This window comes from Rhipicephalus microplus, chromosome X (assembly GCF_043290135.1).
Source record: "Rhipicephalus microplus isolate Deutch F79 chromosome X, USDA_Rmic, whole genome shotgun sequence".
NCBI classification, from domain to species: Eukaryota; Metazoa; Arthropoda; class Arachnida; order Ixodida; family Ixodidae; genus Rhipicephalus; species Rhipicephalus microplus.
In genome coordinates, this window is record NC_134710.1 from 345,163,077 (window position 1) to 345,188,860 (window position 25,784).

The window sequence follows — 25,784 nt, forward strand, 5'->3', positions numbered from 1 at the left end:
ACCCATTACAAAAGCTTCAGGAATAATTCTTCATCGTCGTCAGCCACAGTATAAAAAAATATTAAGAAATTTCTTGCAAGTGTGCAGTTCATCTCACGCTTCACCAAAGAATCACGAAGGATGGCATAGTGAATGCCTCTCTGCTACACAAAAAAAAATTGGCAGATCCTACATATCTTGGGAACCGATGTTATGCGAAGTATGCATGGAAAGTGACTGTCTCGTAATTATTTTATTGAGCGAAATGTTACAAAATGACACTAATGATATGTACAAATATACTCGCAGATGCACGCTAAACAGCCACATATGTTTTATATAACCAGTTGTTTACAGTTGTGTGATGATACCAACAGTAACATATATATTAGGAACGCCAAAAGGGGTAAGCTGATATGAAGTACTGGTGCTCGCGAGGATTGTAGCCCTGGACACTGCTACATAAATCAACTTCACCGAATGGCGCCTAACTACAATTGACGTCAACCCAACGTGAGGGCTGTGTCAAAGGAGTACAGTCGAGTGCAATTTGAAGGTCATCACGCGAGCGTAGACCAAGAACTACAACAGCGCCATGTCCCAGAATTCACTTTTGAGGAGAGGGTGGTATCACCCAAGCTTCACTCACTCTTTTTTGCTGTTCCTTAAGCAGCAATCACTTCTGTTTCAGGAAGCTGTTTAAACAAAGCAATGCACAGCAGTAACACACCTTTCCAAGCAGTTCTGTAATCGGCTGCGGAGATAAGAGCTCACAAAGAATACACTTGATCGCGATCAGTGGGAGGCTCAAAATTGAGAGAAAGGGTGTAGAGTTTGTCTTAAGGGTGATTGTTATAGCATGCAATAGCCAATGAGGGAGAGAAGAAGGCAAAATTGTGATTTTCATTGTTCAGAAATAAGCCGCTAGGCCTCTAGCACAATAGGCTGGTCGACTCTCGTGCGATAACCTTCATATCGCATGCGACTGTACGTATGTGATGTTTATAAAACTGGATAGCTAGTACTGCAACTACAATTGATGTTTTACGAACATTAGGGTCTACTTGAAAAGCAGTTTTGAGAGCTGGCATGGCTCTGTAGTAGAATACTTGACTGCCATGCAGTATTCTGGGGTTTGACTCCTCTTGGGACCCTGGCATTTTTTCTTTGCATTCATTGTGTCAACGCTGCCGATGTCAGCTTTTTATTAACAGCCACGCTTTAAAAATACCTATGTGTATTCTTGCCGTTCCTGAGTATAGATATTAAATGTCAATCACCTGTGGCACATAACTGCATACTAGTGGCACATACTCAGCCGTGGTTATGGGCCTCTGTCTGGCAGAAAGGGTTTGAACACGTACACGATGGAATTGTGACATTATTCGTGTCGTGACCAGCGAGTAATATTTTTCAAACTATCGTGCCCCCCCCCATACTAATTGTGGTTTACCACAAATTAGGGGTTGATCACGAGAGCACCCAGACATAGGCAGCTAGATGGATAGATAGATAGGTAGGTAGGTACACAGACAGACAGACAGACAGAGAGAGATGAATGGACGGACGCCCAAATTGCCTGTAGTATGCAAAGAAATGCTTTTGCATGTGAAATTATGATGATTTATGGCATAGTGCAAGTGTGCTTGGCAGTTACCGGAAAAGTGTTTAAAGAATCTTTTGCTGTGACTGTGGTGCACGTTCTGCTTAGGCGTGGGTTTTTTTAAAAACTCGCAATATCGTGCGAATGTAAACTTCACATTATTTATATAACAAGTGATCATTGTTGCATTTACATTCGCACATGAGGTGCATGAAATCTCTGGATTGTGATGTTGCTATTAGTCCTTCCAAAAAACTTTCCTCGGAATCGCTGTAGGTCCCGTCAAGGTGCATGCACACAACACAGAGGGGTGATATCTATCTCGCTTGAAAACAAAGAAAGGCCAGCTCTACAAGAGCTGTTATTATTTGCAATTGATCACGGGCTGATTACATCCTGCACACAACTCGAGAGTTTCTACATACATATAGAAGCACGAGTTCACTCGCTTCAGACCCAGTTAATAACGATCTAATCATTGTATTTGTTGTGTGCGCCGTATACTTGAGTGAGTCTTGGCTATTCAATCAGAATTGTACAATAAGGTACATTATTTATATCAATTGCAAAGTGCTTTTTGTACGAAAAGCATAGGAAAGAGGAAAAAAAAAAGAAATCATCCATGCTAAGCTGACTGCTGCTTTGTCTGTGTACGTAATGTTAGTAGGAGACGTTTCATGGTTCAAATGCCACATTTTATTCCTTTACATGTGCACATATGTTTACTCGAATCATCCAGCAATCTACCATCTGTCATACGTTAGAGACTTACCCTTTTGTCCAATAGAGTGCAAGGCACAAACATGGCAAAAGAAGGACAACTACAGTGAAAATTTTATTATAAGTCACCCAGTTTTACGACAACCTGCATTTTATGGAGAATCGGTTTGGTCCCGGGGAAATCCCCGTAGAGACAATGTATTAAAACCCTTGGTTATACGACACAGATTTAACTCCAAGAAAACTAAAGCAACATTTTTCACAGCGAAAAATCAAGCTTTTTTTATCAGAGCCACACTTACCTTAGGAGGGAATGCCATAGAAACTACTAACACCGTTAAAACGTTTGGAGTCTACTTTAATCAATTCATGCTCTGGGATAGGCACATAGAACATCTTCAAAGTAAGCTTGCACGTGTAGTTGGTGTTTTGAGAAAATTCCAGCATCTATTGCCTGAAAAGACAAAGCTTACGATGTACCACGCCCTGTTTGAATCGCAGTTAAAATACTGCGCATTGGTATGGGGAAGTTCAACAAAAGCAAATATTAGTAAAATAATCTCAATGCAGAGAAATGTGCAAAGAGCCATTGATGACGTACCTTACAGAATGCATTCTGATCCACTGTTTGCCACTTATCGTATCATGCACTTAAACAACATGTACCATCATCGTCTTTTACAGCTCTACAAATCACAGATTGAACACGGCATATTGTCCTTATGTGAAGTCGCTAACATCCACACCAACATTCTTCACTGCCATACAAGGCACCACGAGTATTGGTTTGTGCCTCACCGGCGGACTAACCACGGCTTTCAAACCCTAAGCTATACATTGCCTTCTCTGCTTAACTAATTTGGCTTATCTCACACCTCGATACACGAACTTTCCTTGAACTCTCTTAGAAACTTATTTCGTTGATGTGCGCATTTCCCCAAGACTTGAATTATATTTTGTGTATGCAACCATGTTTGAATATGCCTGAAGATATGTTTTTTGTAGTGTTGCCCATTTTATTGTGCACCGAGTTTTTCTGCTTTTGAGTTTTTGTTTATTATGCTACGCATTAGCCTGTGCTATTTCTGTTTTCGTGCATACCGCAGTTGCGATGTATCCGGCGAGGAAGGGAGCAACGCAAGCCGTGACTGTGTGGCTTTTTTTCCTCCTCCTCAGCCATGTATTTTTGTATGCATGTCTGAAATACTCAGACTAAGACTTTTACGCTGACGCTACGTTTTACGACGACTTTCAGATTCGGTTGGAAAGAAAAAAAAAAACACCTTCACTCGAATCAAATGTTCAAATATTCACAAGTGCAAAATATGAACTTGTGTATCCCCAGAAGGACTACAGAAAAAGTAGTCATCTTCGTCGAATGAAAAATTTATTCTCCCAAAAGTTCATACCATAGAGTTAATATACTGACTCTATGGTTTATGCACTTCTACATACGCATCAATTGCGCGCATATGTATTCGGGTTCCTTACATAGTCAAGCTCTATCCACATATAGTAGGTTCCGCTGACCAAAAAGTTGATATTTTTACATTTTCGGCCCATGGAAACATTTCTTGGTCGACAAACGGCTGATCTCCTGCCTCTGTCACACTCGCAGTGACCGGTTCGTGCACACATAAGGGCACGACGCAGCTGCTTTTTTTTTATAACAAAACATAAAAGGGGGTGTAGTGTTACAGTAAAAGATTCTTTTGAAGCCACTGGAAAATGATTCAGGTAAAATTTTGCTTTATAGCTTCATGTGTTTGTATTGGGGTAGACTAGGCAGAGCTTCCAAGAGAGGAAGTCCTGTAACACCTGCCACAGTACAGGTGGGCGAACCATATTGTTGTGCAGCTGGTGACTTTTACATGCAACGTAGCACGTGAACAATCATGGCTGGCTACAGTGATCTCTTGATACAACTAATGAGGATTCGAGTTCCTTTATGTAAAGGGAACTATAGATTCCATTGAAGATAAATCGCGCAGCTAGATACACATTGCGAATTATCTGTAGTGGCCGAATTGTGCTCAATGGTAGATATCGTTGGCAGGGAAGTAGGATTGTTTCCAATTGTTCTGTATCTACATTTTCTGAAACGAGTTCTCTCCGAGGTTCCTGTCTACCATTATGACGTAGATATTGCCTTCGTCCATGATTATTGTGATTTACAAGTAGACGTAGTTTTCTGTGGGGTCCTCGCAGTTCTTTTGGACTTTTTTTCTTTGTTTGGTCTTAACACTTCTTTGGCACCGTACATTTAGAAATAATTGAAATAATCTTTGGCGCCGTACAATCAAAATAATGAAATAATTGTGGCTCCCCTTCAACTTCGTTATAACGAGGTTTGAGTGTATATCCAAATGTCCATTGTACTACCAGAACCCGTGGTAAACGAAGTTGAACCACTAGAACAAATAGGGAGGTCTGCATAACACCGCCACTTAGCATGCAGTAACCTGAATGCCTGAATGACCTACAGCGAAAGAAAACACCTTCGATATCAGCGTCATTTATCTGCAAAGAAAATTACCATCCACGGTTGGTAGACAAGCTTTTGTACCTGCCTTGATGACTAGTAAGCATGAAACCACTGTTTTGATTTCCTAACAGTTGACACCCATGTACTAAAACCTAAGGGATTATTAAAGCAGTCCAGGTGGTCCCAATTCATTGCTTCCATTGCCTTTCTCGAGGACCGCGCTCGTCATTTTTCGATCAAGAGTGCTCTCTTGCGCTGACAGCTGCATGGTCGTAACAGAGGTGTACCAGGCCCCTGAAACTCTCAAGTTCAAGTGATCACCTGTAGGGGGCGAAAAAATCAACCGCAGCGCTATTGGGGCATTACTTCATAAAAATACAGACTGGCAGGGTCAAGCAGGAGTGCAAGGAACATTTATAGCTAAAAGGGAAAGTGGCAGGGCAAATGACGCTCCTTGGTTTCGTGTACTTGTGGACGGGAGCAAAGACCAGAGAGGAAAACCAGACAATGGTAGAGTGTATATCAAATGACATTCAGGAGTTAGGAGGAGAGTTCGAGATAATTATACTAGGAGATATGAATGCACACATAGAAGATATAGATGGGTATACCAACCCGACAGGCAAAATGATCATATATATGTGTGAAAGGCTTGATTTGATCATTTGCAACAGTACCGAGAAGTGTGAAGGGTAAATAACATGGGAGGTAGGAAGGCTGCAGTCCTATAACAGTGACATCAGTGGTCTACAGGATGGCGATGGTGATTATAAAGGAGAGACTGCAGGCATGGATAGAGGATGAGGGGGTGCTGGGGGAACTGCAGAATGGGTTTCGGAAACACAGGAGGTTGGAAGACAATCTGTTCTCACTGCAGTGCATCGAAATAGCAGAAAAAGAACACAGGCCCCTGTGGCTAGCATTTTTGGATATCAAGGGAGCGTACGTGGTTCAAGCGTGGTTCAAGAGGAATTGTGGAGAATAGTGGACACACTAAGCGTAGAAGATGTAGACACTAATCTTTTAAAGAATATCTATAAAGGTAACAAGGTAATTATAAAGTGGGAAAAACAGGTATCCAAGCCTGCAGATGTAAAACAGGGGCTTAGGCAGGGGTGTCCTCTGTCACCCTTATTATTCATAATGTACCTACAAGGATTAGAGGCCAAATCAGAGGGAAGTGGACTGGGCTTCAACCTCTCTTTAGTCAAACAAGGAAAACTCATTGAACAGGCACTACCAGCATTGATGTTCGCAGATGATATATATGCTAATGGCCGACAACAAGGAAGATTAGCAGAGATTGGTGGACATCTGTGGTAATGAGGGAGATAGGTTAGATTTCAGATTTAGTACGAAAAAATTAGCAGTCATGATTTTTAATGACAATGAAGGTAGTGAGCTTAGAATACAGGAGGTCACGCTAGAGATAACAGATAAATACAAATATCTGGGCGTATGAATAAGCAATGAGGCCAAGTACCTAAGGGAACACGAAATATACGTGTCGACTAAAGGTAACAGGAATGCAGCAGTAATGAAAAACAGGGCACTGTGGAATTGTAATAGGTATGATGTTGTGAGAGGAATGTAGAAAGGGGTCATGGTTCCTGGTCTGAAGTTCGGCATTGCGGTCTTGTGCATGAGCTCAGAAGTTCAAGCAAGATTGGAAATTGAGCAACGTGGATTAGGTAGGCTTGCCTTAGGAGCTCACGGGAATACACCAAATCAGGGAGTACAAGGTGATATGGGATGGACAATATTTGAGGGCAGGCAAGCTAGCAGCAAGATAAAATTTGAGAGCGATTGAGAGAAATGGGGGAGGAGCGTTGGGCTAGGAAGGTATTCAGCTACTTGTACATTAACAATGTCGATACGAAATGGAGAAAGCGAACCAGAAAATTGACTGGTAAGTACTTGGAAAACAGCAGGGGGCCAAAGCAAAAAGAATTATTGGTTAAGAAGAAGGTGAAGGAAGCTGAGACCAATATGTGGAGAATCAGCATGATTAAGAACTCCGCACGAGAGATCTATTGAACCTTTAAGCAGGAAATTGCCAAGGAAAGGATCAATGATAATACTCGGGGTAGTTCTCTACTGTTTGAGGCCAGGACGGGAGTATTGCGAACCAAGACATATGGGCCAAATACAAAGGGGTAGAAACGTATGCAGTGCGTGTGGAGAGGAAGAAGAAACTGCCGAACACTTGATAATGTTCTGTAAAGGGCTTCACCCTATAGTTCGGGATGATGACGCAGAGTTTTTCACAAAGCACTGGGGTTTAGGGACAGGGAGGGCAAAATAGACTTTAAGCGGGTAAAATTAACTAGAAGGAAGTTATCTGATTGGTGGCTAAAGTCAAGGCACGAGCGAAGATTAAACCCTTCACTGCAAAGCACGAGTTCTCAACCTCACTATTGAAGAGAAAAAAGTCAATCTAGTTTTTCGTTCATTAGGTATTACGGCTTGGTGGCGCGAGCCACCGCCCGATCTAAAGGGTATAGCCATATCTATCCATGTATCCAGCGCGTTTCTGCTTCAAACGCCCAGACTGGATCTACAAACCTCTCTCGCCACTCGCCCTATTGCACTTTCTTGTAGGGGCGCCCTCGGGGCCAAGTTTTATTTTAAAACAAAAAATAGTACAAATTTGCGTACTGCTACACATAAAAAACAACTTGTTTCTCTAACGAGTAGTTTTTCTTAAACAAGTGCTGCGTCATCAATTTTTTGTAATAGTTTTCGCTCCAGCTGACTTGAGGTCAACAGCAGCCTATTGACATCATTATCCTCATTTCAAAGTAACAGCTCGCGGTACATTCGGATGTGTCTTGGACTGTTTCATTCCACTGTAAATATTTCGAGCCTCTGCCGACCGACACACTCTTTCTAGTTTTGTTTATTTTGACTCGTTCGTATGCTTTTGCAAAGGGAATTCAAGTGACTTCCGGGAACGAAGCGACCGTTGAAGCTTTCTTCGGATGAACACCCATTGCAAGCCCGGGCTGTTGAGTAGAAACCACTTCAGTTTTTTAAGGACTGTTGTTTGCGGGGCTATTTGGTTATTTCAACATATGTAGTTTTTTTTTTTGCCTATGACTGCGTAGGCATCACACGGTGTCAGTGCATTGTAATATTCAATTTTAAAATTGCTTAGCGTATTAATCTGTAACCGGAAAAATGTGCCTTACTTGCTTCAAGTGGGAACGAGCCGCTGACTCAATAGTTAATTCTGAAATTCTATCGCCAGGTAACACCAACCTGGCCGTTCCAATGAAAAAAGGCAAAGAACCTCGCATGTGCCTTCGTAGCTAGCCCATATATTAGTGCAAAAAACCTACAAGTTAATAGTTTACTACAGATGCGTTTGAGAAACATCACATAATTATGGGTCTGGTTTTGCTATAGTGTGACGAAGAAAGCGTTACATAAATTAGAAATACTTCTTTTTCTGCCACAGCCTCCTGGCCCACCTGACATGGAAGCAGCTGTGTACAATGGGCAAGGAACCTGCTACATGACATGCCTTGCGAAGAAGCAGCCCCGAGTGATACACATGTTATGAGGTACCATTACATATATGTATAAAATACTGCTGTTTACTAGTAACTGAGTTTATTTGCTTACTTTGCAAAATTTCATGCATTGGTTATGTATCAAATACATGCATTGATATCTGATGATGTTACTTGTTCTTTTAGACTGCCGTGCAACGACAGGATGACTACCCCCGAATGTCCACTCTGAGCACGTTGAAACATATGAATATCCACTACAACAGGTCCTCTCGAGCTTCACACATGTAATGCTGTATTTGTGAATGTTTTACCGCGCATATCGTGGAGGGGTGCTTTAGATTGGCCACAAGCATTGGCAGTCTACCGTGGCATAGAGTCTGCATTTCAATAATCTTGAAACTGTAACACTATTAGTTATATTGTGTGGCACTGCTGAGCTCAACAACACACTGTGTGATTCCAGCCACCGTGGCCATATTTTGATGGAGGTGAAACGCTAAGACGCTTGTGTGCTTAAGGGTTTGTTCGACTCACCTGCACCACATAGTCCATTTTTACAAAGTGCTGCACCTCGCCATTCATTTCAGTGGCGCAGCAATGGCATCTTCTAAACCGTGCCATTCATTTCAAAAAGCGCAGGAGAGGTACAGCACCAAAACTAGTTCATGACTTTCCTGTACCTTCTGCTCTGACAGCGCTGGTTTGGTGCAGCCGCACGCACAGCTTAACAAACAACATAGCATTAGATGTAGGTACTGTGCGCACCTCTACAGATGCGGCGTGTTTTGCCACAATGTTTGCACCTCAATAAACTAAGCGAACAAATATAAAGATTCCACCTTGTTGGCACTTTGTCATTAACTTGTGATGCCGCACTGCTGAACTCGTGCTGCAAAGGTCTGAACTTCTCGAGCACAGCTGTGAACCAGTTCCCATTGCTGCAGGTGAACTAAACTGACCCTTAAAAGATGGAAGCTTGAAAATATGAAATGTCTATGAACATGGGGCGTCAGAGCAAATGTTTCGACAAGCAGTCTTGTCTCCTTTGAGGCTACGATGTCATTTGTTTTAACCCCTGGAAGCCAGAATCAATCTAAATTTGCCCACTACTGTAAGACTCATGATCACTTCATAGCTGGCATGTGAATCATCAGTAATTATTAGTTGCATTACTAAATGAACACCCCTGCAGTGAGGGGCATTAACAGGCTTTCCGACATTTAGTTGTGTCTTGTGACAGTTTACAAACAGCACTTAGAACTGTTTTGTCTTCATTAACTGTGTTTAGTTTATACAAGTTTACAAAAAGATGTGACAAAGCTCATAAGGCTGCACTTAATTGCTTTAGGTTTGCACATATATTCAATGTGCTCCTAAAATAATAAATCATAAAGGTGATGAGCACTTGCAGCACAGCTTCCTCAAAGATGTGAATGCTGTCGTGAAGAGCAAGATTGTGTTCATTAAATGTGGCACAGTTCTTTTTTTTTCATATAGCAGAGAAATGTCCCAGATTTCTTTGAGCACATCTGCTTGTGTTTAATATAAGTTGTCATAACTATAGTATCTACCACTATGAAGTGAAATTCTGTGCACTACCGTCATGAAAAAAATCTGGGAAATCACACAGGTAGTTGAAACATACATGATCTTGACTTATCCACACCCACACTGCAAAATAGTACGTATTTCAAATCCTAACCTCTAACAGTAACAGGGAGAAAACAACTTCAGCTTTCAAGCCCAAGTATGCTGAAAAAGTAAACACAATAACAAGTGTGTAATAAATGTGACCTTTATTGATCCAGTATTCAGACAGATTCGCATCATGTACCACCAATTGATTTCAGGAGTGCTTGCTTGCCAGAGAGTACTCAAGTTCTATCGATATGTCTATGCAAAAAAGAGATTGTGCTCAGAGCTGAGCAGATAGTGTACTGTAAGAGCACTAACAAAAGATGTACACACAACAAAATTGTACAATGCATGCCTAAAGCCTATTTTCTTAGAATTGGGTAAGAACTAGCAGTAACCCAGATGACACCCCACCAGTAATAATAGAAGAAGTCAGAAAAGCTTTGGAGAGCATGCAAAGAAGCAAAGCTGCTGGTGAGGATCAGGTAACATCAAATCTGATGAAAGATCGAGGACAGATTGTGTTAGAAAAACTAGCCACCCTGTTTACGAGGTGTCTCCTGACGGGATGAGTACCAGAGTCTTGGAAGAACGCTAACATCATCTTAATACATAAGAAAGGAGATGACAAGGACTTGAAGAATTACAGGCCGATTAGCTTGCTCTCTGTAGTATACAAGCTATTTACAAAGGTAATTGCTAACAGAGTAAAGAAAACATTAGAATTCAATCAACCGAAAGAACAAGCAGGATTTCGAACAGGCTACTCAACAATCGACCACATTCATACTATCAATCAGGTAATACAGAAATGCTCAGAATATAACCAACCACTATACATAGCCTTCATAGATGACGAGAAGGCGTTTGATTCAGTAGAAATATCAGCCGTCATGCAGACACTGCGAAATCAGGGCGTCGATGAAGTATATATAAACATCCTGGAATAAATCTACAGGGGATCAACTGCTACCATAGTGCTTCATAAAGCAAGCAACAGAATACCAATCAAGAAGGGTGTAAGGCAGGGGGACACAATCTCCCCAATGCTATTTACCGCGTGCTTACAGAAGGTTTTCAGAAGCCTAGAATGGGAACAGTTAGGGATAAGAGTTAATGGAGAGTATCTTAGTAACCTGCGATTTGCCGATGACATTGCATTGCTGAGTAACTCAGGGGATGAATTGCAACTCATGATTACGGAGTTAGACAAGGAGAGCAGAAAGGTGGGTCTTAAAATAAATCTGCAGAAAACGAAAGTAATGTACAACAACCTCGGAAAAGAGCAGCACTTCAAGATAGGTAATAGTGCACTTCAAGTTGTAAAAGACTATGTCTACTTAGGGCAGCTAATAACCGCGGAGCCGAATCACGAGATTGAAGTAACTAGAAGAATAAGAATGGGGTGGAGCACATTTGGCAAGCACTCTCAAATTATGACAGGTAGATTGCCACTATCCTTCAAAAGGAAGGTATATAACGGCTGTATTGTGCCGATACTTAGCTACGGAGCAGAAACCTGGAGACTTACAAAGAGGGTTCAGCTTAAATTGAGGACGACGCAGCGAGCAATGGAAAGAAAAATGGTAGGTGTAACCTTAAGAGACAAGAAGAGAGCAGAGTGGATTAGGAAACAAACAGGGGTTAGGGATATCATAGCTGAAATCAAGAAGAAGAAATGGACATGGGCCAGGCATGTAGCGCGTAGACAGGATAACCGTTGGTCGTTAAGGGTAACTAACTGGATTCCCAGAGAAGGCAAGCGGGTTAGGGGGAGACAGAAGGTTAGGTGGGCAGATGAGATTAAGAAGTTTGCGGGTATAAATTGGCAGCAGCAAGCACAGGACCGGGTTAACTGGCGGAACATGGGAGAGGCATTTGTCCTGCAGTGGACGTAGTCAGGCTGATGATCATGATGATATGTAAGCACACACCTAATAAGTGTTCTTTCGAATGCATGTTCGCTGCATACTCATCAGACTGGTCATTACTTGTAACGAGAACTTCTAGCTGTAGTAACTGTGTAACTGAACTCTAGCAATAAATGTAGCAAGCCTGAAATATTTTTAGGCCCATCACCTAAATACATATTACCTATGATATGAGCTCACAGCTGAGAATTAAAACTAGTGCCTACCCTATCGACACGACACGACATTGCACAATTGTGAAATACTTAATGTAGCATTGCAGAGCGAAAAAAATTCAGAACTGCACACATCCCCAATTGCTTATTTAACAAATTTAGCAAAACTTCATTGCTCTCACTGCGCGAGCTATCTATCGGCAATGTGCCAGTTTCCTTCCCGATTCCACATCATACATTCACTTCACTTCAAGATCAACACTACAGGGCAAGCACCGCATCTGACGGCAGAATCGGACCCTTGTCCTGAAGCCACGCTATTAAACTCGAGCGCCGCAACACAATGAGAGCGACGTCCATTCAGCGACCTCGATGTTCAGTTATACGCATATGCTTGTGAGCTTTCAAGTCTTTACACATGAGTTGAAAGTTTTTGATATGTATGAGTGACTTGCTTTGTTTGGAGCCGACCGTATACATTTAGTGTACTGGCTTGGACATCTGCAATAAACGATGCAAACCTTAATTGATTGACGTTGTTTTTGCCAGTCGAGGCCAGCTAGGTCACCTGGCGATAACTACAAATGCGAAACCCGATTTAGCTACGAAAAAAAAAAACAGGAAGCCAGCAGCGGGACCTCCGCCACCTGCAACAAAAAAAATATATGCGTTCATTTATTGATGATGATAGTACTAACAGCGCCATCTGGCCTCGCGGTATTGCAGTTCAGTACGCCGCCGCTACGTATTTGCATGTTAGTTTGATACAACAGCCCAAAGGTACAGTTTACGTTAACTTGGTAGGTGTTCTGTGGGTGTACTATGTGCGCAGCAAAAACTTGAAGTATGTGTGCGAGATAGACGATTACTGATGTCTGATAAAAAGACGCCCCAAATACGCCTTTTTGTTGACGAAGCCACAACTCCCAGCAGCGAGGGCACTATTTTGCCACATCGCGACCCCTTTTAGCGCGCTCGCTACAGACTGCAGTAAACTGACGTTCGCAAAAGAGCAAGACGTTGCCGCGCAAGCGCTATGCATGTACTACAAATTTTCAAGGGTGCTTTAGGGAACGCAGCGGAACTATGCAGTAAACCGTTTATCCCCTTACGTACGTCAGCGGACGTTATTGTAACATTACCCAAAGTGCATAGCCTTTTATATATTTGCCATCGCGCAGAAAAACACCTCAGTTCATTTGCCTCATCATGTCTGCTACGATAAAATCATTCCGAAATGGTGAAGAGAGTATATATGCTGAAGTAGCGGCACAGCTGACGGACGACTCGTCAAGCTTCGACATGAATGTTTCTACGGTGATCAATTGACGAAAACTGCGTGGCTATACAAGAAACCCATTGCCATCATACGTCAAGCTGAGTGTACCCCTAGCTAGTTGCATACAGATGCATACCCTGGAGTGAGCCTACAAAGCTTACTCCAGCGCCACACCCTGTAACGTATACGCATGCATTTGCCCTCGTGCAGGGATTTTTTTCGCGCTCACTCAGCACGAAAACAAGCAAACGTGTGAAGACTATTTTGACGAGCCAAAAGGGCGGCGATGAATTGCCTTCGTGTCCACGAGTGATACGCACGTGTGGTCCTGCGCACAAGGGCACGGCGGCAAATGGCAATAATTCTGACCTATAAAACTTAGATAAAGCATACATTCGTGGGTAGCTGTTATCACACCTTCGTGAATTTCTCTGCAGGCATCACCGCACTTACGCATATTTATCATGACTTAAGGAGGGACACTCTTAAGGAGGGACAAATTGCGAAAAAAACGACTTTTTGAAGTTGACATTTTCGGAATCGGCAACTATTTTTGCTCTTATCAGAGAAGTTTCAAGCTTCTCGCGTCATTATTTCCAGCACAAAATCAATTTATAACACCCCTGTGAGATGAATCTGAGCACAAATAGACACTAAAGTAGCGCTTTTTCCACGCCGAACTATTGCCCTTACACACAAGCTAGCGTGGTCATCTTGGTCTTGTTTGGAAGGGTCGTTCTACATCTTCAATTTCCCGCCACCAGTGGCTCGCCTTGCTCATTGGTTCTTCAGCAAAAACGAGTCATCAAGAAGCACCACCATGCGATTCTATTGGCTGCTTGGGGCATGTGACAAAACCTAGACACCCGATTGGTCAAGTGGCGTCTGCTTTTTCATCGTGACGCGCACGGACATGTGCCATTTTGTCATGGTGCTGTCGACTTCCTGCCGCAGTAAAGAGGTTCTCACCGCACTAATTTGTGAAGGGGTTGTGGTGATCGCTCGCTGTGAACTTCAGAAAGAGCCCCACTACCACTCAGGACAGAGAGGATAGCAAACTCGCGGCGTTCAACAACGCTCGCCGAGTCACCAATGTAGGCCTAACTCACGTACGAGCCCGTCGGTTGTCGACAACGTCGCTGAAAGCGGCAGTGTTTTCGAGCTTCAAGAGTTACAGGACGGCAAGTAAAAAAGCAGAAGTGAAGCTACTAGAGGTGGCAATCTTTGCAACGATGGAACGGAAGCGCAGTCTTAGTATCGCTAAACGTGCCGATGCTGCGGGTTCCCACACTCTGACATGAACTGCGCGTCGGGTCGCCAGAGTGGAGTTCGCTGCGCGTCAGCAAACAGCAAAGAATCAATCTGTTTATGATGAACGTGCTCGCTGCCCGCGCAATGAAGGCTACTGGCAACAGGTAGAGTGCTTGTAACGACGCGTTCGCAACGTGAACATATTGCGCTGCGGCCTCTATTTGAAAATGTGGTAATGTTACGTGAAAAGAAAACTAACACGTCGCTGCTCTTGGAGCCTTGAAATTAATGGGCGAGTGCACGAGTTTGGTCTGCGACATCACAAATCAATCTGGACAAGCCAAAAAACTGCTTTATTATAGGACGGATCGCGAATTACATGCGTACATTCGTCGCACATAGGCGTCACTGAACTGGTAAACGACCTAGTCAGGAGACGAGCCCAAGGCGACCGCATCAGCTCGCAAGTGTGCCTCTGCGGAAAACATGCAGCAGGCATTGAAAAAGCGCCATTTAGGTGACACAAAACAGAAGGACTACATGCCTTGTGCCTACTGAGAAAGTTGAATTTGCAGATCATTGTAAATAAACAGCTTTTCCATGCTACTGTCTGCCCAAAATGGACTTGTGTTTTTGCATGATTTTTCAGGATTCAAATTTTTCTGCAGTTGCAAAATTGTCTAAAAGATATCTCTGCCTTCAGAGCAGCTAGGTTGGTTAGTTGGTTGTTCCTCTGAGTCCTGGCGCAACCCACCACGGGGGATTGACCATGAAACGGACGGTGCCTCATTTGTGAGATGGAGTTGTTTTACCACCCTGATTATTTAGATAACAATGTTTAAACAAAGAACCAATTGGAAAACGATGGATTAGAAATAAAATAGAGATAATAAAAATAACGAACAGGCTAATATAATTTGAAATAAAGTGAATTTATGCCTCAGCTTAACATTCTAATCGTTTTGTTGCCTGTAGAAAGTCGCGTACGGCCTCGCAAACATTCCTATGGCTAAATCCCTTTTCAGTTGCTCCAAAGGAGAGGACCGCCGGAAAGGATAAATTTAGAGCCAACCTACGGAGAGGTTCTTCTAACAGTATCCTCCGTTGGTTTGTGTATAACCTGCATGTTAAGAGGAAATGGTGAAGGGATTCACTCTCGTTGCAGTGGAGGCATACGGGAGACTGTGCCAGAGCAGACCTGTGTAGATAAAAGTTCAGTGGGGAGACTCGGCATCTTAGTCTCGTAATTGATATCTGCGTCATTCTAGAGGAGCACCATCGATTTTTACAAGGGTACTTAAGATGGGAAAAATCCGATGTTGCCAATAGAGAATTTTCAAACTGATTTGACATGACAAATTTTTCAAAGCGTGCCACGACGATAAATGCTAGCGTCGGTAATATAGAAATTATGGGATAATAATGTGAGGCCACTGCGAGTGCATCTGCATATTCATTGAGGGTTAAACCTTTATCCCCTGGTATCCACACTGAACAAAATAGTCGTAAATGTCTTGGGGCAAGGTCGTTAAATACTTTTAAAGCATTGGACATATTAGGCGCAGCTAATAAACTACACACAGACAAGCAGTCTGAAAGAATAATAGCATCTGTTATTGCTTGAGGTAATTTTCATAATGCTAAGAAAATTGCCAGTCATTCCGCTTGATAAATAAGTGTAAAATCGGGTAAACGAATCGAAAAACACCAATCCAACACTGAAGATGTCATTCCGACTCCTGCCTTGTCTTCGCGAACTGAAGCATCCGTTGCTATTACAACCTTTATGTCTAATCTTGCCAGGTGGTCTTTCAAGATGGCATCTAGATATCTACCGGGAAAAGTTTTGCAATTATTGGGAAAAATATTGTCAAATTCTATTTTCATTGTTTGAATAGGTGTTTTTAGTACCCGTACTTCACGAAGGTTAACTTGTAATGTTTACAAGAGCTTCTGTACGACGATGACTTGTGGACATTTTAATTTAGACCACTGATGGTTAAAAAAGAACGTTGGCTCAATAATGAAAACATATTGTGAGCTCCTATGTGGGGATGCGTATATTTTTAGGAAGGTACGGACTGCTAGTATTTGGGACCTAGCACGAAGAGAAGGCAGGCGCGCTTCCTTATATAAAATATTAATTCCGACAAATTTTGGGAGCTCGAGACATAACCGTAGCGCTTTGCGTTCTAGTAATACCAGTGTTCTAATTTTGTAGAAGGGTGCTCCAGAAAACAAGACACAATATTGGCTCCAATATTGGCTGAATATACATACAATATATCATTACTAGCACATCACGACGTAAACCACAACGTTTATTGCTGAGTCTGCGAAGCATTCCAAGCGCCTGTGCTCCTTTAGCTACCATATTTTCTATGTGTGGACTCTAATTTAGGTTTTCAGTATAAGTCACTCCTAAGTATTTAATCGATGTCACCTGCGGGATAAAGTCCTGTCTGTAAAGTACGGAAATCTGCACTAGAACACTTATAGGAAAAACTATGACTGCACTTTTCCTGATGTTTAATGATAGATTAATGTCTTCTAACCGTGTGTCCAGACCGTTCATAAATAACTGTAGCATCTGATATAATGTATGTATATCTGTAGCTGTGGCAAAAAATGCTATGTCGTCAGCGTATACATACACCTGCACATCCTGTTGTAATAGAATTGTGCGCAATAAAATATTAAATATTAATGGTGAAAGAACCGATCCTTGCGGGAGACCTCTAGTTTGTTTAAAATTTGAAGACGACATGCCAGATTGAGAGCAATAGAATTCTCTATCCTTTAGAAAGGAGTAAACCCATGCCACGAAGTAATTTGGTAACTTGATGTGCGTTAGCGAATTTATTAGTTTAATGTGTTCCACACTGTCATAAGCCTTTGCAATATCTAAAGTTACTAAGGCGGAAACCTGTTTCTTAGAACGAGCTAGTTGTATCCTGCTTACCAGATCAACATGGACACACCAAATGGAGCAGCCACGCCTGAACCCAATTTGGCATGGGCTTAAAATTGCATTTTCGTCCAACCAGTTGTCTATTCTATTGTGTAGAAGCCTTTCAATTAGTTTTACCAGATTAGATGTGAGTGAAATAGGCCTAACGTTATCCAAAGTACGTATTTACTAGATTCTACCGCGCCCTCGATAGTAACGCGCACCCGATTTCTACTGAAAAAAAAAAAAAAAAACGTAAAACAACGATTGCAACGCGCACCCATTTTTCTTGCTGGCCCGAACGATCACACCACTCGAAAAAACGACTCCTTTCGGGAGCGTCTTCCATTTAAATATGAGGTACAGGCGAAGCTTGTGCCCATCTGACGTGTAACAGAGCATTGCCGTCACTGTAGTTTTACCGTGGACCGATGTCAGCACGCGAACTTGCTTCGCACCCTTCTTCTCGACAGTTGTGGTGCCAGGCATGTCGAAATAAAGAGGCGTCTGATCGGCATTCCCGATTTGCCCAAGCAGGTAGCCGTTGCTGCGCCGCAAGTTTAGGACGAACCTCTGAAAACTGTGAAGCTTTTCGTCGTACTCCTCCACAAAACTTTTCGCATATGCATGTTCCCCTTCGGAGGGAAAAGCCTTTCCTCTTCATAAAGTTAGTTAGACAGCACCTGCTCGCTTTAAACTGGCTCCGCATTAGACCTTTTTCTAAGACTAATTGCATAGCCCGCACTTGGAGCAGTTCTGTCGTCACGGGCCGCTGTGCCGCTCACTGCTCAAGCACATACTCGCCAAGCAGCTCTTTAATTTGCGGAAACCGACCCTGTGTAGTCCACTGAAGCCTTTGCGTGAAGCTTTGCTGTCGACAATTTTCTGCTTTTGTTTCCGCCGGTCCCGCATGCACATTTCGGGAACTCCGAACGACCGCGATGCGACCCAATTCCCGTCCGTTTCTGCACACGCGATGACTTTTCTTTTAAAAGTGGCATCGTGGTGCACTTGAGTTTTTGGAGTCGGCCCTTCCACGTCGTTGATGCTAATGCACTACTAGATGACGAACTCCTCAGCACACGTACAAAGTGCCGCACATGGGAAACACATAGGCAGAAATGGCCGACGCGCTATGCCGACGCACGTAGGGGGCGGCCGTTTTGGATTTGCCGATGGCAATAGATTGACCGTAATTTTTTGTTCGTACTCGATTCTAACGCGCATGCGATTTATGAACTCACTTAACCGGAAAAAAGGTGCGCGTTAGATTCGAGTAGTTACGGTAAACCCAGCTCCATGTTTTTTTAATAAAGGAATTATTTTCACGATTCTCCACTCAGGCGGAATCCACAAATGTCTAATGGAGTGGTTAACTATTGCAAGTAAATCTTGAGGTGATACTTTATGGATTATTTTTATTACCGATGCAGTTATTCCATCGGGACCTGGAGCAGAATTGGGTAATATTTTCACTACTTGTGCTATTTCTGACGCTGTAACCTCTTCAAAGTCATCGCTGTTAACAGGGCACGGCGAGTGGTAAAAGTTAGCAGCGGTGAAGTGGCTTTCCAGCCCTTGAGCAATATTTTCCAGAAAAGTAGGCAACTCACGTGGCGTTGAAACTATCAATTCGAGGTTTGTTGATGGTGGGATTACTTTTTTAGCTTTAAGGAAGTTGAAAAGTGATTTCCTGTGGCCAGGCTTTGAAAGGAACTCAGAATGTTGGCTATCATAGTTCTTTCGCAGCGGCAACTGGTCGTTTAAAAATTGCAGCCGCGTATTTGTAATCGCTCCAGTTTCTAGGGCATTGATTATAGAGCAGTTTTCGCCACGCTGCTTTTCTTAGCCTGTAATGATGTGAACAATCAGAGTTCCACCAATGATTCAAAGGGCGTTGTTTGGAGACCTGAACTGTGAATTTAGCTTTATTTAAAGATTGTTTTATAACATTCTTAAACTTGATAACGTTTTGCTCTTTATTTACCTCGGTTCGTTTTGACAAAGCCACACGTAGTGTCTGTTCAAATGTTTTAAAATTGATGTGAAAAGTGGGCTGATTGAAGTCACGGGACATACAAGTTCAAACAATATAGGAAAATGATCGCTATTTGTACCCGAGAGACTAGGACTACAGAAAGTCAGATCAATCGCAGAATGAGACTGATTGCATACAAACGTGGGGGTTCGCTGGTTAATGCATGTTAAATTATTTTTAGCAACAATATCCCATAAACGCTTTCCGCTTACATCTGTTCTGAATCCCCACGAAGTGTGATGAGAATTGAAGTCTCCTAAAATTAATATGTCTTTTCTGCAAGATGAAATTACGGTATCTAAAACACTAGAATTTTGAACACCTGACGGAAAATAAGCGTTTACTAACGAAAAGGGAATGTGTCCTGGAAGAGCAATATTCAATGTTTAAAGTTCACTTTCTAAATTCATTATTTGACCTGTAACTTTTGCCCGATGTGCAATTTTTTAAGAGATAAACACTGCTAAACCACATCTTCAAAAGGGGCGGTCTAAGCTAAATGTTTGGTAGTTTTTAAGATGAAAGGTTTTTTCTTTAGAAAGCCAAGTTTCTTGCAACACTATAACATCTGGGGAATGCTGATTACAAAGGCAAAATAAATCAGTAGTTGCGAAAGAAATTCACCGGCGATTCCACTGCAAGATTTTTAATCCACCTATCTTGAGGATATGCCGGCAGCATTCACTGCCTTCTGCAATAAGTTATCTTTCAAAAAATCCTCTTTTGATGCTATTTCTTTCTGGTATTTTTTACATTTCCTTTTAGGACTCACTGGAGATCCATTTTTTCGTGGCGACGCCTGCCGTTTCACTTTCTTTGTGTCGAATTCCATTTGTGAGTCCTGCGAACCTGAATCAGAGCTCCAATCCAGATGTTCAATGGGAATTGTTTTACGGCCGCGGTTCGATGAACCAGCTCTTGATGAATATAACTTTTCAACAGATGTTGTTATCGGTTCGCTGGGTTTAGAAGGCCCTGTTTCTGCAGATCCTGCATTCACCTCTTTAGCTGAAGAAAGCATAGAGGCTGCATGTGGATGATTAACATTCATGAGGACCTGAGCAATTTGTGCATTTACTATTTGAGCAAATGACTCCGTCAGCGTCACAAAAAGGTTCTCCAATAGCTTCGTCATTGTTTTCTCAATAGTCGAGGCTATCACGTCTGAGAGTGACGAGTCCATGACATGGTTATTACGGATCGCAGCTACTGCGTACCCACGAGAGCGCTCTGCGATGGCGATTCGAGCTTCGCGTCTATAACAACGTTTTTGCTCAATATTTCCATAAGTTGAATCACCCGAGCTCTCTCAGGGCATGTGCCATCATCAGATGGGTGAGGGCCACCGCAGAGACAGCAAGACCTTTCCTGAGTTGTGCATTATTTAGAGTTGTGTTGTCCTGCATACATTTGACACCGCTCTACTGATCGGCAACCCTTTATGCTATGCCCAAAACGCCAGCATCTATGGCACTGCAGTGGACGCGGAGTTAGCATTTCGACTTGATATATCAGTGGCCACGCTTTGATCTTTGTTGGTCTAGTAGTTCCAGCAAAGGTAACTATCACCGACTCTGTCGGGATCTTATTTTTGTCAGCGCTACGTGAACAGCGAAAAACTGCCACCGCGCCTGCAGCAGAAAACATCTCTAGAATTTCGGACGGAGACAGGCTCAAGTCTACCCCACGAACCAAACCTTTCACACAGGCCAAGTGAGGAAGAACAAAAGGGCTCACCAGGAGAGAGGCAAACGATGTGCATTTTAGCAGATCTGATACGCAGGCCTGATCTGGGGAACAGCACAGAATGCCTCTACGACCAAACTGTCGCACCTCGGTGATGAGTTGGAAGTGTTAGGTCATCTTTTGTAGCTCTTCCTGGATGTTTTTGGGGTTTTTCATGTGAATAGAAGCCCCATTTGTTGGGACCAGAGCCACCGGAATGCTGCTGAGATCGCTGCGCAAGAAAAGATCAATGGGTAAATTATCATTAGTGAGGGATGCCGACCAGGCAGAGTTTGCCTGGCCGGGAGACGCGACAGACATCAGTCAGCTGAGCTCAAGTTAGCACCGCCCGCAATGGCCGCACCCCTCGGAAGGGTGCACCCGGACGCCGAAGACAGCTGAACATGAACTCGAAAAGGCCTGAAGAAACAGAGCGAGCACTTTCTCTGACTGGCACCGACGCACGAAGGACCGCGAGAACCTTCTAGAATCAGCAATTATGGCGGCAACACGAAAGAATCACGCACGTTCTATGCCACCCCGTGCAAAACCATTTCGTTAGGACTGTCATTTTTGTTGTGACATGTAGCTGTATCTTTAGTTTACACAATGGTAGGTGCGAATGTTTGATTAAGATCTTTAAAAAATTTAACTTTTGCGAGAAATTAGAGCATAAAGTGGCCGTGTCTGCAACACTGAAGTGCAAGGTGCGACAAACCTTGCTAAAATTATGAAATAAAAAAAAGCACTCCTGCCGTTGTGTAGCTTATGTTCATTAGTACTATACAGGCATGTGCCAATAGTAGCTGTGCAATACAAATTTCCCGTCTCATTATACCGGCAAATAGGTAATTATTTTAGGATATCTTGAAAACTAATTGGTTTAGTGGAATAGTAATTGCATTTTTGAAATCAGCATCACAAACTTGATCACACTGAATTTTCTTTATAAACGCATGAAAATATCTGACATTTCGTCTCAAGTACAGTGTCTCTCCTTAACTAACCTGCACAATATTAAAAAAAATGAAATAGAGCCTCTATGGAATTTTTTTTTATCGTTCAAAAGAAATCGAAAGAACTTTGAGTAGTACGAGGATCTCACTTGCAGCAGGACCGATTCATAACTCTTCGAATACTTAACATTTTAAGATTTATTATATATATATATATATATATATTGATTGAGAGTTTTTTGAGTTCATACTTGAATTGATTTGACACTTTTTCAAGTAGCCATAGAATGCATTCACTAAAGAAGCTTATTTGTTGTCTCATGAATTCACCACCCCAAATATTTTTGGAATCCGTCCAGTATGCGCGGAGTTGCAACGATTTCTTGCAAGCTGCTAGTGCATTTTCTCTTCTCATCCCGACGAAAGCACTGGAAGCTAAGCAGGGAGGAATGGATGGATGGATGAAAAACTTTTATTTGGATGAAAAACTTTTATTTAGAGAGGAATGGCATGGGGAAATGAGTCACGCATGCCTTCTGAGCTTGTGGAGTTATTTGCCGAGAGAAGAGAGCAATTTTTAGCTGACTTAGAATTTATTCTGAATCCCACGCCGTGTGCTGCGCTATAATATTTGACTTGTGTGTGCTCAGTAGCCTCGACTACCAATCGGCAGCATTTTCTGGCAATGCTCAAAAAGTGTTGCAGGGCCCTTTTAAAATTGAAGGCTTCGCAACAAAGCGAATTTCTCGTGGAAAGGTGCTTTCACTGTTCAACACCCCTACACTGCAGTGAAATCACCTTTACAAGTAGTACATTCGGAATAATGTGCATTCATTTGTTCCTTGCAAATACTTCGAAATTCTCAATAACTTAAATTCAAACCCAAGTGAGTTCGAATACCCTAATATTTACTTCAATATTCCAATATTCCCACAAACATACAAACGAATATTGGTGAACATCGAATGATAGACTTAGTTCGAAACGAATACAATATTACAAATCGAATCGAATACGAATTTTTAAATACAATCAATACAATATTACAAATCGAATCGAATAGAAATTTACAAGTTGAATCAATACATCCAATCAATACAATACTTGTACTACAAATCGAATGGAATAGAATTTACAAAATGAATCCATACAATATTACATTAAATCAATACGATATTACAAATTGAATTGAATATAAATTTACAAATCGAATCAATACAACATTACATCAAATTAATACAATATTACAATTCAAATTGAATATACAAAGCGAATCAATACAATAGTATATCGAATCAATACAATATTACAAATCGAATACGAATACTACAAATTATATAATTCACGTAAGTCCTTGAGACGGCCAGTGGTGGCCACCAGAATGTGGCAGCCTCGAGACGGCACGGCCAGCTGGTGCTGCACCTAAGTCATATCGTGCCCATCCTGGGCGATCTGGATGGCCAACTCGCGCGTCGGCGATAGGATGACCGCCATCGGAGTCTGTACAGGTTGGTAGGCCGGGTTCTCGAAGCTACTGTCACTCAGTAGCGAGTGCAGAATGGGAAGCATGAACGCCGCCTGCACACGCAGACCGCCGAAAACTAATTTATTTAGACTCCTTGATTCACTGGTAGGCTCAGTCGAAATAAATATGGATGCCCTGTTTACAGATTCTTCGTAATTGGATCAGTGGTGTAATGCACTAGATGAAGCAGGTACAGGGCAGCAGCAAGGGCCCCGCCGTTGCATCTGCTGCCACGAATACCAGTTGCATGAACATTCAAGATGCTTATAACAAAGTACAGTAGACCCCTTTAAAACAAAACCTTAAGGGACCAGGAAAATGGGTTTCATTGAAGGGGTCAGACTGGTCTTTGGGACCAAAAAGTGACAACAAAATTGATTTTTTTAAATTGACATATTTGGTTTCTGGAAGTATTTTTTTATCTCTTTGCAAATTTCCACACACCAAGTAGAAATAATTTTTTGTGATGTCATTCCAACTGTCCAGATTCTTGGTGCTGTTAACACGCAGAACCTACAAAAAAACAGGGAACAGACTTCCAGGCTTTTTGACAATTTGCTGCCACCTGTGTTAGAAGCTCTGCTACGAATTTATGAGAACCTTTATGAGGATTGCAAAACATGCGCACCATGATTATTGCTTTTTGAACAAACTTATTAAAGCGGAAGCAGTTTTCGCTAAACGAGAAAGTGGTTCCTTTTCGGCAACTAGAAAGCAAAAAACAGGCTGTTGTGGCCAGAGAACTTTGAGTGCAAGCGTCAAAAAAACAAATATTTGTTTATTAAACGTGCATTTTTTGGTGTTTTTTGTGCAGTTGTTTTTCCTCGCCAAAATGAGTTCAAGGACACATCTTTGTGAAGGTAAGTCGTTTTGGTCAATGGAAAATAAGTATGGTTAATTTTTGGGCTTTCATATAACAACTTCAAAATGAACAAATTACCATGGCCACCGGAAGTTCGTTAAACCGATATTTTACTGTATCACACTACTAACGCACAGAATAAAGCCTTGCTCACCATCGGGGCCCATGCGAGGCACAGGCTCATTTGTACAGTCCTTGGCCATGTGGCCTTCCTGCTGCCACTTGAAGCAACCCTTGGGCCTGTCACCCCCTTCACCGGAGGAATTTCCCCCTCGTCCACCACGAGCGTGCGGGTTCGGGCAGTCCCAGCTCATGTGTCTTTTCTCAGCGCACTTGAACCATTCTTTGGAGCGCCGCTCATGCTGGGGGTTAGGGCAATCCCGGCTCATGTGGTTGTATTCCCCACAGTTAAAGTAGCCTGAGAAACGGTAAACGTGCCATGCTCTTACTGCAAGTCAACAACACCTATATCAAGCAAGGCACAGCGTTTAACAAGAGATTGTTTGCGGAATGTGTGCACCTGATTTACGAGGAAGTTGCAAATATCTTTACAAGCAGAAATTTTAAATTACAGCAATAAAAACATCGGATGATATTATCTAAGAAGTGAAGGACGAGTAATTATTACAAGCTTTGCATTAAGGGCAGATAGGGGTTTTAAAACTTTCTATTAATAGTGTAAACTGAAACAGTTGCTATTGAGCATTTATGAATGAAATTTAAATTATCACAAATTACAGCCAACTAATTTTAAAAACTGCTCTGTCAGTGTGTGAGCTATTTATTAGGGTACAAAATAAAACAAATACAGTAGAACCCCGCTGTTGCGTTCCCGTGTGCTGCGTTTTCTTGGTTGTTACGGCGTTTTCGGCCGGTCCCAGCACAGCTCCGAAGCTCCGATAGGATCCAATGCATTGGGAAACCCCGCTGCTGCGTCGCAACTGTGGGACCGTTCCCGAACCATACATTGCGAAGTGCCATGACGTGCTGGCCCGAGTGGCCATGTTGTCCTTCATGTAGCTTGGCTTGGCGGCTTGACGATAGGATCGGCCGCCCAAAATGACGGGGACAACACCTATGACATATTTTCGATTCATGCCAGCAAAAGCATGACCTTTCAGATCCGTATTTGCACTCTAAGAAAGATTGTGTCTATGACGCGTTGGCACCCT

At 42.4% G+C, this 25,784-nt stretch overlaps 1 protein-coding gene across 11 annotated transcripts in view; it reads right to left on the bottom strand.

Moving 5' to 3' along the window:
* Positions 1–2,639: 2,639 nt before the first annotated feature.
* The window catches only part of LOC142776324 (uncharacterized), a 46,115-nt gene continuing 22,970 nt past the window's right edge, over positions 2,640–25,784 (bottom strand). For 7 of the 11 annotated variants that reach the window (XM_075879822.1, XM_075879815.1, XM_075879818.1 and 4 more), the window contains 2 exons: positions 24,767–25,030; positions 10,083–21,501 (listed from right to left, as the gene is read on the bottom strand). In XM_075879822.1, coding sequence (XP_075735937.1) covers positions 21,443–21,501; positions 24,767–25,030 — 323 coding nt within the window. In that variant the 3' untranslated portion in view covers positions 10,083–21,442. Of the gene's footprint in view, positions 2,757–10,082; positions 21,502–22,913; positions 23,804–24,766; positions 25,031–25,784 lie in introns of those variants that run through there. The other 4 variants (XM_075879823.1, XM_075879816.1, XR_012887454.1 and 1 more) reach the window with 3 other exon arrangements.